At 43.0% G+C, this 16374-nt stretch overlaps 2 protein-coding genes and 1 long non-coding RNA gene across 4 annotated transcripts in view; 1 reads left to right on the top strand and 2 right to left on the bottom strand.

The window, feature by feature from the left end:
* Positions 1–43: 43 nt before the first annotated feature.
* On the bottom strand, positions 44–4070 carry LOC111982059 (uncharacterized). Of its 2 annotated transcripts, none has more exons than XM_024013595.2 (9): positions 3968–4070; positions 3626–3722; positions 3364–3487; positions 3053–3210; positions 2708–2850; positions 2217–2394; positions 1622–1761; positions 842–1004; positions 44–551 (listed from the first exon to the last, which is right to left on the bottom strand). In XM_024013595.2, exons 1-9 carry the CDS (start codon positions 3988–3990, stop codon positions 486–488), a joined length of 1092 nt encoding a protein of 363 aa, XP_023869363.1. In that variant the 5' UTR covers positions 3991–4070; the 3' UTR covers positions 44–485. The 2 variants fall into 2 exon arrangements, with proteins under 2 accessions (XP_023869363.1, XP_023869365.1); XM_024013597.2 differs by lacking the exon at positions 3968–4070 and adding an exon at positions 3869–3932 and having other exon boundaries at positions 3622–3722.
* Positions 4071–6560: 2490 nt separating this feature from the next.
* Positions 6561–16374, bottom strand: part of LOC111981285 (insulin-like growth factor 2 mRNA-binding protein 1) — a 33991-nt gene continuing 24177 nt past the window's right edge. Inside the window, exons 9-14 of the mRNA XM_070449780.1 lie at positions 13687–13803; positions 13368–13484; positions 12927–13001; positions 12468–12599; positions 11891–12004; positions 6561–11717 (exon numbers count right to left, since the gene is read on the bottom strand). Coding sequence (XP_070305881.1) covers positions 11538–11717; positions 11891–12004; positions 12468–12599; positions 12927–13001; positions 13368–13484; positions 13687–13803 — 735 coding nt within the window. The 3' untranslated portion in view covers positions 6561–11537. The remainder of the gene's footprint in view (positions 11718–11890; positions 12005–12467; positions 12600–12926; positions 13002–13367; positions 13485–13686; positions 13804–16374) is intronic.
* LOC111981286 (uncharacterized) overlaps positions 15941–16374 on the top strand; it is a 2680-nt gene continuing 2246 nt past the window's right edge. The window contains exon 1 of the long non-coding RNA XR_011481833.1: positions 15941–15981. This is a non-coding gene — a long non-coding RNA (uncharacterized lncRNA). The remainder of the gene's footprint in view (positions 15982–16374) is intronic.

Genomic DNA, 16374 nt, shown 5'->3' with positions numbered 1-16374 from the left:
AATGACCCTGTTCATGTACAAATGACCAAATACACTGATTGGGTAGTTTTTCTTTAAACAAACTATTTATTATGGGGACCTACTTCTAGTCGGCGCAAGCAGCTGTCTATCTGCACTGTGTTCACAGTTGTTATCTGACAGTCATGCAGTTACACGCATAAAAGTTCAATAGCCTACTGAACTGAAGGAGAGGACGCATCAACTCAGTCACAACACATAAGAGGTATTTTTGGAACAAAACAATGAGTGAAAAACATTAGTGAACTGGCGATTGTAACGTTTCAAAACGGTTTTCTGACCGATGCACGCTACATTTGGATTGGTTTGGGGTCCTGCAGAACCATGCACTAGAATCTTAAACATTTGAACCAGGATCAATGCATATTGAATTGTTACATTTCTAATATATACATATTAGAGGTAAGTGCGCCCTTTGGTGACCATGGAGAGAAACAGCCACTTCCTCTGTGTCAACTAGAGGATGGTCAGACGTACGGACTGGAGGAGAGGAACTCCAGCCACTCTGTCAGAGAGGGGTTCTTCTGGGGAGGCTGCAAATTCAAACATACATGTCTCACATTGTAACGGAACAGAATGTACAAATCAACATCACTTACATGGTTGTTTGTAGCTGTGGATTAGAAAATACATTTAAAAAGACCCCAGAGGGTAAATCATTTCAAGAACTAAATAATTCATGTTTAAGGGTAGATAATAACTTGACGAACAAGGGCAGTGCTCCATCTTTGCTAAAAAAAAAAGTTTGTCCTAATACCATTTCAATGGGACTCAAATGGGCCTCGATACATCAATAAACAAGTAATGGCGATGACTGTTTTACCTGTAGGACAGCGTTGTCGACCAGTTCTCCGTCCCTGCGTACAGAGATGAGTGTAGCTGAGCCTCTGGAAGGGTAGCCCTCCTCCACCCCCAGGTTGCACACCCTAGAGGCAGTCTTCAGGAACACTAGCAGTCTCTGGCCTGGACGCCAGTCTATAGCAAACCTACACACAGGACAAATTGTCACCATGTCAAAAACAGGTGTTGAAGAACGCAAGCAGATTGGATGCTAGAAAACTTCATGTGTCATTGTGCTTGAAATATGAAAAAAGTCCACAGATATGAATAACCTCTCACACACTAATTCTTGCTTAGAAGTGTTGGAGTATAAGCAACGTTATCTTCTCGTGTGATTGAGTAGTTCAGAAGTAATATTGTGAAGATATACTATCGGGGGTCATTAAAAACATTGTCTTTCACCGGTTCGACAGCTGAGCTAGTTATGGTTGTTGAGTGCTACTCCGCATGTTTTCGTTTGCAGAAATCTTTGTTGATCTGTGAGTTGATCTGATCGACTGTATACAACTGTTTTACATTGGTTTTTGTAAGTGTGTGTGTGTGTGTCTCAATGATCCCTCTCCAAAAGAGAGGCAGTGGGATATAGTCAGACGGCTGCTTTTAATGCTTCAGATCATGTGGTAAGGCAATTCAAACAGTTACAGGATTCAGTCTCAGAAAGAAACATCATTCCACTTCTTCATTGAAGATCAAGGGTCTCACTTCTATCATCGCTGACTGATCTTTGTAGGCACTGTGTGTGTGTGTGTGTGTGTATGTATACCTGGAGTGCAGGGCCTGGATCTCAGCCAGCATCTCTCCCTGGCTGATGTAGCACTGCATGACCTCCAGCAGGGCAGCACTGAGGTGAGAAAGGCGACCCTTCATGGACTCCTCTAACAGCCCTGTAGTACCCTGATACATCTTGAGAGAGGGACAGGGGACAAAGTGGTGGTTGTGACTAATGGCGTCAAAATGTTGTTCTTTTCTCAATAGGTGCCAAAAACAGAGAAATATTGTACAGATATCTTACTTGGCTAAATCTAACAATGATTCCCATCTAGGAGACAGGGCCAGGAAAGCGGCTCAGAGGGAGCTAAAGAGAAGAGTTGTAGGAACTAGGATTGAACCGGACCAGGGGAAGGAGCTATGGAAAAGAGGTGTAGGGACCGGAAACCGAACCAGGAGTGTATTCATTAGTCACTCACTGTAGCAAAACGTTTTTACAACGAAAACCGATTACTCTAAGCGGAAAACTTTTTGCAACTAAAACGAGAGTTTCTATTGGACAAATTCAGGAAGGTCCCTCCACATTTTGTTTGCTAGCTTTTGGTTCATGGTGAATACCACCCAGGTCGGAAGTCAGCTGTGCTGTTTACCTGGAGGTGGAAGTGGTCATCAGGGCTCCAAGTGACAGTCAGTCTGAGAGGCTCCAGCTGGCCAGAGGAGGAGGATCCACAGGAGCGGGGCCTCAGTTCCACACACAGCTCCGAGGACCCCACTGACAACAGCCTACACTGCATCACCCCTTGTGTCTCCTCCACATAGCCCTGCAGGCTGGGGAAGGGAGACAACAGGGGACAGAGGTGAGTATGGACTGGAGCAGGGCAGTCAGGTGCCCACCCTAATTTGGAATTACCAATTGGCTAGGTTAGGGGTTCTGGGTTGATTGTAGACTGGGCAAATTTTCATCTTTCTCACGTTCATTATGAAACGGTAAATTCAATGATAGTTCAAATACCTGAGTGAACAACGTGGAAGTGTGGTAGCTCAAGACTAAAGTCAGGGAAAATTTGTGGAGGTGGTAGAGTAGAAATAGGACGTCTCTGCAAGGATGTATGATTGGTGGATAGAGCTGCTTGTCACTCACGTGTCTCTCAGTTGCTGCCAGTCAGCCGAGCTGTCCAGTGTGGCGTCTGTCTCCGCCCTCAGCTGGGCCAGCTGCCCCTCACATACACGCAAGGCATTGTGGGCCGTCTTGAGGGACTCCCCCATCTGCAGGCTGAGATCTTTCTATGGGAGAGATGTGTAAAGACATTACACATCCAAAACATGGCACAGGACTAATACAAAGTAACCATACGAAAGAACATGTCCATTAAATGCCTGCAAATTGTGAGGACCGTTGCTCTTTCAAAAATGTGGAAAGTCACCGTACAGACTAAAGTGTGTGTGTGTGTCCATGAGTGTGCATCATGAGTGCATGTGTGTATACCTTCTTCTCTAGTGCTATGACCAGGTTTGTCAGTCTGTCCCGTTTGTGGTGCAGCTTGTCCATCCTGTCCTGTAAGGTGCTAATAAGTGTCTCCAGCTCCTGGACTCCCTCTTTATATTCACTCTTCAGGACCTTCCAGCGTCTGTGAGCATCGTTGCCTGAACACAGCAGACCAGTCATTTACAAAAGTACTACACTGGGGTAGACCTGATCCCTCCGAACACTATTACATGGTACTCAGAGGCCATGGAAGTAAGGATATCTTGAGTAGCATGATTGCTGATTATGTGTTGGGTGTGTCTCTGTGTTACCGGGGTTTGGGGGGCAGGGTTCATTAAACAGCTGGTCAGTTGACTCCAGTCTCTCCAGAAGCTGCATCATGTCATCCAGCACAAACAACTGTCTGCACAAAATCTTCTGTTTGCTACGACTCTCCTGAACAACACAGATAGTACTTATAAACGTAATTAATGCAATGCATATATTTTCTTTGACATTCTCCAACATTTTGACGAGTTGTTTGGCCAAGCATTTCAAAGTGTCTAAAGTGGGTAAGGTGTTTAACCTACTCACGGTTAGGTAGGGCACCATCAACTCTGCTTCCCCACCCTCCTGATGCTCTGCCCCATCGTACAATTCCAAATGTAGATGGTCGCATCTTTCAAGCAACCTGAAAACGATGGTTCAGAGTCAAACTCCGAATTGCTATCTAACTAGCAGCTAGCTAGCTTGCTTGTCTAACCGCTCACATCATCTTGACAGTTATTTTTAGGGATTTATAATTAACTAACGTTAGGCTATTATAGTAAGCCTTACCTCGATTCATAATTTAACGAAATGCACGATATTATGGAATAGGGTTGAAATACATTGCATAAGAGTATTCCATTTGATAAAAATGCTTAGGCAACTTACGCTTGAACAGCCTCAGTAGCCATTTTGGTTTTCAAAATTGAGCGGCCGCCGTACTACGTGGAATGTGATTTGATAGATTATTGTCCAATTAGATTGAAAGTAGTCCGTGCGTGATGGAAAAGGGAGCGGCTTCTCTCATAGCCATAAAAGGCAACATTTATAAGGAAGTCTATGTAAAAGCCTAGAAATGGTCAGCTTTTTCATTTTCCAAATGTATTTATTAGGAGCATAGGCTCCTGACTACCGAACTCAACAGTACCTAATAAGACATAAATGCACACCACAGTGTTGGTCTTAAACAGGTATGATTAGTGACATTTCAATCAGGAAACTACCAAGCTAGCACATTTGGTTCCTTGGAAGTTGTGGAAATGAAAGTTTTTGGTTTCACATTGGTTCTGGGAACAAAGTCATACATTTCCTGACCGGTAAAATTGAAAGGTTGTAATGTTCTGAGAACGGAAATGAAAGATGTACCTTGTTCTGAGAACGTTCATTTTTAGGTTGCAGGCGGGTTCTGACAATGTTTTACATGGTTCCCTGGAAGTTTTCCTGGGAGGTTTTCTTAACGTTCTGAGAGTGGAAATTATAGGTTATTTGGAGGTTTTAGAATAATTTCCTTAACTTTCACTGACAGTTTTAATAAAACTTTTAATAACACTGCTAGCTTAGTTTGGGTTAACTGTTTTGAACTCCAAGCACAGATAGGACACATGGAAATTATTTTGCTTAGGAATTAATGTTAATTTTCAGTGATGCTCAAACCTATGATCTTCTGTTCTCTATCCATGGAATTAGTCCACAGCGCCACCAGAATAGAGCATGCTATGTGTATTCTAACAGACCCCATTTCAAAGGAAACAAGCATTCATTAAGATCAGGTGTCACCAATTAGTGGGCTCGGCCAACACACGTAAACACACTTAATAAGACAGAGGATAGAGAGAGTTTTGTTGGAGCTGAGAACGGAATGTATATGTTTTTAAATAACATTCTTAGAATGTCATTTGAACGTTACTAATCTTTTCTTGTGGTTTCTATGGAAAGTGTTCTTAATGTTCTGAGAACATTCATTTCAAATAGAACCATGAGGAAAAAGTTGAAATTCCCAATTAGGAAACATATGGTTCTCAGAACGTTATGTGCTAGCCGGGTATCTTGTGCCCAGAAAGTTGTGGGAAGGCTGTATGCAAAATAACCATAGAACAACCATGCTCTCACCAAGCTCTAGGATAACGTATGGTTCTCAAAACGTTATGTGCTACCTGGGTATTTTTTTTAATAAGAGGGGGGTACTGCTAAATTCATAGACTGCAAAAAAATTAAATAATTATAGGACTTTGACCTAGCCAAGTGTGTACCCTTGATACAATTATTCTGTGTCAGAGGAAACATTTCCTCAGAAAGTAAAGAATTTTGGTAAAATCCTGCTGAGAGTGTCTCCAGATATAGGCTTAAATAAGTATATTTGTTAATACCAGTGTTTTAGGTTGCTTCTAAAAAATTCCAAGAAAGTTCAATACCTAAAGTGCATCCTCTTTGCAAATATTTGCAGAAAATGCAGATATAGTCATAGAGTTCCTAGACTCTTAATCGATATCTTTGATTGGAATTCCAAACTCTAGATCGAGGTATCTGATGTGACATGATACATAGTGTTCCACTCAAGGAAATATAATGAATTATTCTAGTTCTGTGGTTAAATTGTAGTTTTTCTGTAAAGACCACAGTGGGTGAAGAAGGCACTGGTGGAGGTACTGTATAGAGTAAAAAGACAACACAGAAAACACAAGACAGAAGTGGGTTCCGGTTTTCTCGTCTTTTAATAACACATTCATATCTATGCTCTGTTTTTGTTTACATGGAGTTTAAAACAAGTCTTGATGAGAACTAAAGAAATCAGGCAGGCAGAAGTTGAAAGGCCAAGGCCCCAGAGGTGGAGGAGGGCTGGCAGCAGAGTAGAGCCCGATAGATGGGCCTCTCGCTCTACATGTCCTCCTCCTCCAGCTCCTCCGGAGACTGACCAGCTAAACAGGTCCTTTCTTTTCAAATGAATCATTACAAATTAAAATAAACAATTGAATCGTTTAGACATCATGCTGCTCTGAAAAGAATCCACTGAGTGTTATTATGTTGCAGTTCACAGAGAGAGAATCCTAATGCATCCAAACACAAGAAATACAATCCTATGTCATTTGAAAAAGCAATCAGAAAATAAATCAAACAAAAAAAGAGAAAGAATTTTGAGGCTAAAAACGTACATCTAATGAAGAACAAAAATGCAATTGGATAATTAAATCTTGTTTATCTTGTTTTTTTGAGAAAAACAAACACTTAAGTTCAATTTTTCAATTTCATAATCCTTTCAAAACAGCTTCTAACAACAGAGAAAACAAAATCATCTTTGGAAGAAGTAATTTTTTTTATTTTCCTTTAATAGACTATGAACTACAGTATATGGAGATGCAGCTACCCAGTTATTTATTCATTTACTTAATTTTTATTTGAGCATTTTCAAATGTTAAACTTTTTTGTGTCCTTTTTTAATTTGACCTTTTACCAATTTTTCCCTAAGAGGTAGATCAACAAAGAATTTACATGGTTACAGGTATCGTTCCCCTTGATTCAGGAAGTGAAAACAAAGGGAGAGATGGAAGAGGGGCAGAGCTGGAGGAGGATTGTGGGAGGAGGAGGGTGGGACACTGGGCCTCAGGACCCCAAGTTGAGGGCCTATGGGGGACCTGGTTATCTGAAGAGGTCACGGAGAAATGTGGAACAGTCACAGAGTGTGGTGAATCTAATGAGGGATAGAAGCAATTTCAGGGCCCTCGGGTTCTCATTCAAGAGAGACCGAACAACTCTGCTCCACCAAAAGAGCCTCAAGGGTTAAGTTTCCCATGTATTCACTTTTTTCCAATCCTCAGTGCCCCCTTATCACTCAAACCAACATATCCCAGGCCTACTACAGGATGCCCATAATAGACTCAGTCACTCCCCACACATAGTCCTCTTCCTCCCTGCTCCTGTACCCCACTTCACCCTCTGTATTTATTGTTATTTTTACAGTCCCAACTCAAAAGCTGTAGAGGTAAAATTAAAAAATAAATTAAAGTGAATGAATGAAAGAAAGAAAATACTGTAACATGCGCTGTTTGCTCTTGTCTGGTTGATAAAAACAATCTTATGGCTAAGTCTTGAGGTAGCGTCCGAGTTATGTGTGAGGTTTGTCTCATCTTTGTAGCACACATCTATGATGTCTCGTTTAAGTGAAGACCAGAGTCTACCAATGAGGAAAAAAMCATTGTGGTGTGCATCTTTGTCTCAATAATCATAGCCGTCATTACGAAAGCTTGAATCTGTCGTCAAAATGCTAAGCTACAAGCTTTGATGGGAAGTTTCAAAATAGTTTTGTCATATTGTTGTTGGGTTTGTTTTGTAAGTGGATAATCAACAGTCCACATGCCAAATGTTGACCATAAATATAGCTTGTCAACATATCACTCAAATTGCATAAAAAAAGGACTTCAGTTCAGACAGAGGAATTTTGTTTGTGGACACAATAGTGAGCCATTCGCTTTGCCACAGACAACGAGCATGGATTTCATGTTATAGTGCTTCAAAGTGTGAGGGTTGAAGACTAAGCCACTCAGTGAACAGACCAGGTGTCATCCATTACAGATAAAAACCAAATTCTTATTCTTTCTCTTTTTGAGTACAAAAACTTGTGTTTGGCACAGTTATTACTTACATCATGTAATGCGTTACATGTTAGTATGTTGTCTTTATTTAGTAGCTGTTTATGAGATCTGTGCATTAAAAAACATGATCAGAAAAAAAAAGGTAATCAACAATTTTTTCAAACTAAAGCAACGGAAACAAATTGAAAAAAGTATATGTAATAAAACTAGAAACATCTGAACAGAAGTGAGAAAACGAACACAATCGAGGCCAGCGTAAGAGAGGGTGTGGAGGACTCTGTAGTTCCCCTCAACTCCCCAAAATGAAATGATTTTTTAAAAAGGTCCTCCTAGTCCTGTGAAAAGTACAAATAAAATCTTGGTAGTATAAGAGAGTGTGAGAAGAAGGATCTTAAACCAGGGTGGTGAGATAGTGAAAGAAGACTAGAGGGGAGGAGGTTACGTGTGTGATGTTAAGTCTACTTTGACTGGACTATGGTATACAGTTGCATTTCCAGTGACCAAACATAAATAGCCAATTCTTGTACGTCAAACAAGGGTACGCTATTTGTCTGTCAGTCTCTGACATAGTAGATAATAGTCCCTCCCCCGCTTTCCACAAAATATTGGCCCATTTCCTGTTACTCTTCTACGCCTCCGTTACTAAATTGCATCAAGTTTTAAAAAGCCCTGGAGGTTCTCTGTCATTTCAATATTTAGTTGTTTACATTATTCAATTAGTGTAACAGTATTTAACCAGATGTCATGTCCAAATAAAGCTTGCTGTATACAAAAAAAAAATACAAAAAAATGGCTGCAGTCTGAATAATCCAAAATAGTGTGTCTTGGTGTTTGTGAACAGAGCTCTATGGGTCGGAAAGAGACTGAAACTTCTGAAGGAGCATTTGTACCCCACATGATGATGGAGTCATATGCTCGTTGCCAAGGAGACCTCTAAACATGTCAAGTCAGCTCTTGCCATGGCAAAACAAGAAGTTGCCCGTCTCTTGAAAAAAAAAATGGAAGCATAAACAGTAGAATAGACTTTCACCTGTCGATGGTRAGAAAGTATGTTTCAAAGCCGCTGGCCAGTCTACTGGATGTGTTTAGTGAATAGCTCAGGCTGTGGAAATGATGCTATCTGGCAGTGTCAATCAGTGACCTGGCACGTTTTACTCTTCGGCTTTTCCATAATTTCTTCATCATTTTCCCCCCATAGTTATTTCAAAAAATACAAAAGTCTGGTGATCGGTTTCCTTTTACATCTTATGAACAGGTTGAATCTATTTATTTTATGCATTTCTTTCAACTTCCTTGTTTTTTGCTCCCATTTTTAAAAGGTTTTTGAACACCCCTCTGTCTGTTGAAAGACAAACCGAGTCCATAGGTTCTCTTTCTACTTTTTTCTGCTTTTTTTACACCCCACGACTTCCCCCACAAAAAAAATTTAACACTTAAAACCAATAAACAAACAAAAAACACTAACACACCCAAACCCACACACGATCACACTCACAGATCAAGATCATGAGAAATGGGGAGGGCTGAGGCTTATTGGTCAGTGCACAGAGCTAATAAATATTCACATTCAGTGTTTTCAGAGCAAGGGGACAGATTGAACGCCCTTCAGTCTTACATCAACATTTCTCTGGCACAGCACTAAAGATGGACTGCAGCATGTAAGTAAACATTCTGCGCATTAAGCTGATGTCATCATGAAACAGACAAGAGGGCCTCGGATACACAGTGGTCAAAGTCATATCATGGGAATTCTGCCTCAAAAACCTGTCCTGTCATGCTGTCARTATTCTAGTTCAGCAGTATAACAAATTATAGCTTGTATGACAAACATATATAATCATAAATAACCTTTTGACCATGTCAAAAACATAATTACCGGGACCTGATCATAACCCACACCCATGGTGTGGTATGGACCAAAATGTGCCCAGAGACCCTCTTGACTAACAGCGCCATTCCCCATTGGCCAATACTCTGATTTTAAAGACCAAATGCTCCAATCATCCTTCAGAAGAGCCAGAGGCTGCCCCCAAAGCAGGCATGACAACACATGACATGGTCCTCTATCACCTGGCCATTGTTGGCTGATTTCACTTTTTCTTCTGGGGCATCACCTCTGGTCATTCTGATTTTCAAAATAAAAGTCACACAAAAAAACAGAAAAAAATAACCAAAGCAACAAGACAAAACCTAAAAAATGTATTTATTTTTTCTTAAAAAAATAAAAAATATTCAGGACTATCAGCTTTATATAAAAAACACCAGCAAGCAAAAAAAAGAAGTTAGGAATACTGAGGTAACAATACCCTGAGGTAGGTTTTTATTTTTWATTTCATTTTATCTAATCTTTTCTAGTAACGGTGAGAGCGCCCCATGCTTCTACCCCTCCTTCATTAGGTKGGGTCTGGAAGCGTCACCAGCAAGCCTTCAGCGGAGGGGAGAGAGAGCGAGAAGCCATTCCCCACTAACTGTTATTACCTTTCCATCTAGAGGAAAGGACTGTGGATCAACTCACCTGACCCATGCAGTCGTGGTCCTCAAAGACYGCTGTGTGTACTGTTTTTGATTCCATCTGGTCTCCTAACTCGTTTGTGACCACAGTAAGTATGGGTTCAATCCTGCTTGGTATCAAATTAACCAATGGATTTCGTTTTTGATGTTTTCGTAGATCCAATAAAACAAAATCCAGAACACACAGGGGATTCCAAAGAACCGGTTTTGGTCTAAATTGGGTCTGAGCATGAAAAAGGCAATGAGCAAAATCAAATAAGACCTCTTGTCTGTCAGTCATTGCAGTACTGCTACATATCTGGTTCAACTGTCCACAGTATTTCTCCTTGCCCTCAATTCATTCTCCCGAGGGACCGGGTTAACTCACATATCATATATATATAATATATATAAAATATGCCGTTTAGGCGTGGGCCGCTCGCCAGCGAGCATGGCTAGCGAGTTAACGGTCGTTCTCGTCCGCGTCTCGGAGCTAAGCCTCTGCAATAGAACTGCAGGACTAGCCGCGGCCTCCACGCACTTACTGATCTCTCACTGCTCTGACCACCAGACGCCTATCGGGACCTCAGGAACAAACAGTGCCTCGGAAACGAGGCAGACCTGAGTCTCGAGGCGACCCCAAAAAGCAAGGCGATCGAGGGCAGCATTTCATTACATTTCATGAAGATTCTATTTACAACCTCATATTTTATTTTTTTCTTCGTAGTTTTCTACGAAGGAGTCAAAGAGCAGTGTTAACAACTGCGGCCCCTCTGCTGAACTTTCATTGGCTGACGAAGGGTCACCTAATCCATGACCCCGCCCCCACTGCAATGGCTTCCCSGCCCCCTCTCCCGGCTCCCGATCACTGCATTCTATTAATAATACCTCTGAATAAACATTTCTATACATATATCTTTATCTTTAAAAAAAAAAACACCCTTAAAATATAGGACTGGCTGGAGATGGTTAAGAGCTCAGTGTGGGTTTAGTATCAAGTAGGCTGGCTCATCCAAGTGTGATCAGGGAGAGTAGTCACTCTCCATATGAGGAGAACCAAATGCCCACCATTGGTGTGAGAGAGACCCTCGCTGAAACACAAAAGGAGGCCTCTACCTGCCACATCCTCCAAACAACTCACCATTCCTAGTCAGTCGCTCTGGCCTGGCATCTGGTCTCTGTTTTCTCTAAGTTTACTTTTCCTCTCTTTTTTTCCTCTCTAAACTTTGTCATCTCTCGGGCGTTTCCTCTCTCTGACTCAGTTTGACTCGCATCTCTCCCTGTCTATCGCTGGGTCCGTGTGTCGCTCTCTTTTATCCGTCTGCTCATCTATCCTCCGTCCGTTTTTCTGTCTGTCCGTCCGGTAAGGTCCCTCTGCCCCGTCACTTTCTCTGAGGCCGGGGCTCCTGTGCCAGTCCCTGGGAGGGCCCCATCTCAGACAAGACCGTGCCGGGGTGTGGCCCCTGGCGCTCCCCCTGGCGCTCCCCCTGGCGCTCCCCCATGCCTCCCTTCTGCTGCTGCCTGACCTGTGTAAGAATGTCCCTGATCTTCCTTTGGGCCAACTGCAAGAGAGACAACAACATATGAGTGAGCAAGTGAGGAGACGGAAGAGTACTGGAGAAACTGTTGATGGAAATGATGAGGAGAGGTTGGGGCCTCTTCAAATCTCGGTAGGTTCTATATCCAACTTCTATAGGCAGCTTATGAAAGAGAGTGAGGACTAGGAGATCCTCACCTGGCTTGCGTAGAAGTGGCCGATGATCTTGACAATAACCTGGTCATTCTCGTCTGGGGTCTGTTCGCGAGGGACCACCACCTCAGCTGCAGTAAGGTTCTGTAGCTCATTCACCTGAGGAATAAGAATGTTTTGTTAGCGATTTGCACTTATTTAAAACTAATGTAACAGTTTAACTTTAAACCGTCCCCTCGCCCCGACACGGGCACGAACCAGGGACCCTCTGCACACATCAACAACAGTCACCCACGAAGCGTCGTTACCCATCGCTCCACAAARGCCGCGGCCCTTGCAGAGCAAGGGGAACCACTACTTCTAGGTTTCAGAGCAAGTGACGTAATCGACTGAAAGGCTGCTAGCTCGCACCACCGCTAACTAGCTAGCCATTTCACATCCGTTACACTAACATGACCGTTTATAGTGAGTAGTGGTCCTATGCTCAGTTATTCTAGCTCAGGAGAGGATAGCCACAAGGAAATATAGGAACAGAATTGATTGTAATAAAGGGTACAAGCTATGCCAAAAAGAGAACGGGATGCAACCTGAAAAGGACCCAGAGAAGACCCTCTACACTCACCGTCTTTCCGCCTTTTCCGATGACTCGGCCGGCAGCGGCAGCGGCTACCTTGATGTGCGTCTCCAGCTTCACTTCCTCCTTCGGCCCAAAGAAGTTCTCCTCCTTCAGTTTGCCATAAATCCTGCCCTGAGCCTGAGGGGGCAACAAAGAGTCCAATTTCAGTTTGACATCGAAAAGTAACTACACCTATGGCTTGACATGTGACTTCAACAGGGATTTGGAGGGAAAAAAAGAGAGTACGAAGGAGAGGAAGAGTGTAAGGCTAAAAGTAGGATAATACAGGTTGGAGAAGAGGAAATGGATGGAGGAAGAGAAGGCAGGACAGGCAAGCAGAGACCACACACAAAGAAAGATGCAAACACCAAGAAGAGGGCTCCCAGTTCTGGACACTGATATGAACACAATGACAAACAGGGGCTGAAAAAGAGATTGTCTGATCATGCTCCCATTCTACTGTACCTTGAACTGGGCCTCAGGTGGACCAGTTACAATGACCATTCGCATCTTGGAGTCAGGAGTCTCAGCTGGGGCAATCTGGAGGGGAAAAGATATGAAGGTCAACTTAAACCACATAGATAGACGTCTTTGGCACATGGGGATGTGCGAAACTAACTTCACATGGCGCCGACCGGCAAGACGCTTAAGGAGGGCGGTCACGTGTGCTAGCGAAGCAGAGGTCCCTAGTTTGAGGCAGGTATGGGCCGAATCAGAAGGAAGTGGTACTCGCTAAGCAAGCAGTGTGACGTCCTTTACAGAGACATGATATGTACAAGTATGTACAAGTTTCAGAGCGGTGATGAAATGCACTATTTACATCAGCTTGGTGCATTATCTTTCCTCATTGACCAATTTCCTTGTGTGAGTGGAGTGAATGTCTGTGTGTACTAGTAAATCTCTCGCCTTGATTGAGGCTCCAGCGAAGCGGCTCAGCTGTTTTATATGCTGTCCCTTCTTGCCAATAATAGCTCCTACCGCCTGGGCCGGGATGTACACATGGACTGTCTCCTGCTCAGGGGCCTGTAGGGTGACATGAAACAGTTACAACTCTATCACTGCATGACCACAGCCCAACCAATATCTGACCCGCTGATCTAGAGGTTATTACCACACCACAACCCAACCCTGAGACAGACAGAGGACATGTTTGTGAACACAGCTAACTCAACTAAAGCTCAAGGACTGGAACCCAACTAGCTTAGATAGAAGCCTGTGCACTTACCCCAAAAGAGCCGTAGGGGGATGCAGAGTTGCCTGRTGGGGGAGGGGGCATGGAACCGGAATGGGGGAAAAGTCCAAGCGCTCCAAGGTTCARTCCGGGAATCAGATGAGTCTGTTGCTGGAGACAAGAAGCAAGTAAGTGCCAAAGGAACTGATCTATTGAAAAGGGGTTTCTAAATGATCAATTAGCCTTCTTTAAATGATGCCCAATTGGATTGCTAACACAACGCGCCTTAGGAAAATACGGAGTGATGGTTGCTGATAATGGGCCTCTTTTTTGGTACGCCTATGTAGATATTTCCATTAAAAATCTGCCGTTTCCAGCTACAATAGTCCCATTTACAAACATTAACAATGTTTCCCTGTATTATTTCTGATAAATTTTATGTTATTTTATTGGACAAACAAAATGGGCTTTTTCCTGTCAAAAACAAGGACATTTGGTAAGTGACCCAACTTTGAACGGTAGTTTAGTTGTATGTCCTAATTTTTCTCAATATTTGAAACTCTATAATACTTGTTAAGGAGATGCCTAAGCTGTTTAATCTTTGTCAAACTCCATAATGTTGATGCTGAATACACAACATGACCAAAGCTATGTGGACACCTGGCTCATCAAAAAATCTAAATTCCAAAATCATGGGCCTTATATGGAGTTAGTCCCCTCTTTGCTTTATAACAGCTCGTCTTCTGGGAGGCTTCCACTAGATGTTGGAATATTGCTTTCGGGGATTTGGTTCCATTCAGCCACAAAAAGCATTAGTGAGGTCGGGCACTGATGTTTGTGGCGATTATTACCTGGCTTGCAGTCGGTGTTCCAATTATCCAAAGGTGTTTTTCGATGGGGCTGAGGTCAGGCTCTGTGCAGTGCCAGTCAAGTTCTTACACACCGATCTCTGACAAACCATCTCTGTATGGGACCCCCTTTATGCACGGGGGCAGATTGTCATGCTGAAACCGGAAAGGCCTTCCCAAATGTTGGGCCAAAAGTTGGAAGCAGCAGAATCTTCTAGAACGCATTGAATGCTGTAGCTTTTAAGATTTCCTTCACTCGGAACTAAGGGGCCTAGCCGGAACCATGAAAATAATCCCAGCCTGTTCCTCTCCACCAAACTTTACAGTTGGCACTATGGCATTGGGGCAGGTAGTGTTCTCTCTGGCATACACCAAACCCATGGAACTTAATCATAAGAGTAGGGGTGTTTACCCCGGTGTCCTGGTGAATTCCCAATTGTCTCTATACTATGATGGTCACCTCAATCATCCCAGCTTACAATTGGCTCATTCACCCCCCCTCTCTCCCCTGTAACTATTCCTCAGGTGTTGCGTAAATGGAATACGTATTTCAGTCAACTTACCTGGTAAAATAAGGGTAAAAATAAAACAATACAGAATTACAGTTGAACCAGGGCAGCTCTAGCAGGGCAGAAATTTGAAGAACTGACTTGTTGGAAACGTGGCATCTATGACGGTACCACGTTTAAAAAGTCACTGAGCTCTTCAGTAAGGCCATTCTACAGGCAATGTTTGTCTTATGGCGATTGCATGGCTGTATGCTTGATTCTATACACCTGTTAGCAATGGGTGTGTCTGAAATCCACTATTTGAAGGGGTGTCCACATACTTTTGTATATATAGTGTATATATCACTCGCTTGACCTCTAGTGGTATGATAGTAGGACTGCAGTTGGGATCGTGCTGCCCTGCAACATGAAAAATTATCAAAGATATTAAGATGAACTACAACACATGCAGCCGATGAATTGGCCATAGTAGAAGGTTTCACTTAAGAAAAGCATTGTTTTTGAGACATTTGGCTTTTAAGGTCCAGGTTAAAAAAAAATTGGGAGAGTAAAAACAGATCATTATAGAAAGCTATTCAGGAAACCTCATGGGTGAAAGAGACAAACCACGGATTTCTTTCTCTTTCGTCATCCTTAAAATGACCATTTTCTAGTTTTGCTGATATTGTCGATGTATATTAAACGTGAAAATTAACATCTACCTGTTTCCCACGGGCAATCCAGAAGCTGAACGGCTACGAGTTTGAGAACAATTCTTGCGTGTCTCCTACTCCCAGATGAGCCGTCTGATGTCGACTCCCAACACGGCCCAGACAATAGTCGTCGCCCCAGTTACGGGCCCCAGGGCCCCGTGGCGGTTCCCGGGCTCAGGCATGCCTCAAAACACAGAACGCCGACATCCCCTCAGACTCCTGTGCCACACCCATACGTGGGGGCCATCATCGGCAAGGAGGGGCCACCATCCGCAACATCACCAAACAAACCCAGAGCAAGTAAGTACCAATATGAGTTGACCAATATAGTAGTAACAGATGAGTACCAGTGAACCAGATCAAGTGAGTGCAAGTCAGGCCATAACCGTGACTTGTTGCTAGAATAGACGAGCAAAGCCATTACTGATATGAAGCTTTTACATCCCATCTTTGTTAAGGCTTTGAAAGTGATTATGAAAATTGTACTGGGAGCATTGCACAACCCAAAGGGCTTTCGATTGAATTCAAACACACCAAAAGTGGTGGAAATTTGCTGTCTTCACCCTGCCCACTGCTTGTGAACGACAATACTGTATGGCACACGGACTTTCCTGCGTTTTCTCTGTCCCTGCTGCTAGAATCGACGTCCATCGCAAAGAGAATGCCGCGCAGCCGAGAAGCAATCAGTCATCC

The sequence above is a fragment of the Salvelinus sp. IW2-2015 genome, linkage group LG20 (genome assembly GCF_002910315.2).
Source record: "Salvelinus sp. IW2-2015 linkage group LG20, ASM291031v2, whole genome shotgun sequence".
Lineage (NCBI taxonomy): Eukaryota > Metazoa > Chordata > Actinopteri > Salmoniformes > Salmonidae > Salvelinus > Salvelinus sp. IW2-2015.
The sequence above is the reverse complement of the archived record's forward strand: the minus strand, read 5'-3'. Positions and strand labels throughout refer to the sequence as shown.

Coding starts and splice junctions, on each gene's coding strand:
- LOC111982059 (XM_024013595.2), bottom strand. CDS start 3,990: ATGGCTACTGAGGCTGTTCAAGC. Junction 3,211..3,363: donor ACCCTGCCCCCCAAACCCCG/GTAACACAGAGA, acceptor TGCTGTGTTCAG/GCAACGATGCTCACAGACGC. Junction 1,005..1,621: donor ATCCAGGCCCTGCACTCCAG/GTATACATACAC, acceptor TCCTGTGTGTAG/GTTTGCTATAGACTGGCGTC.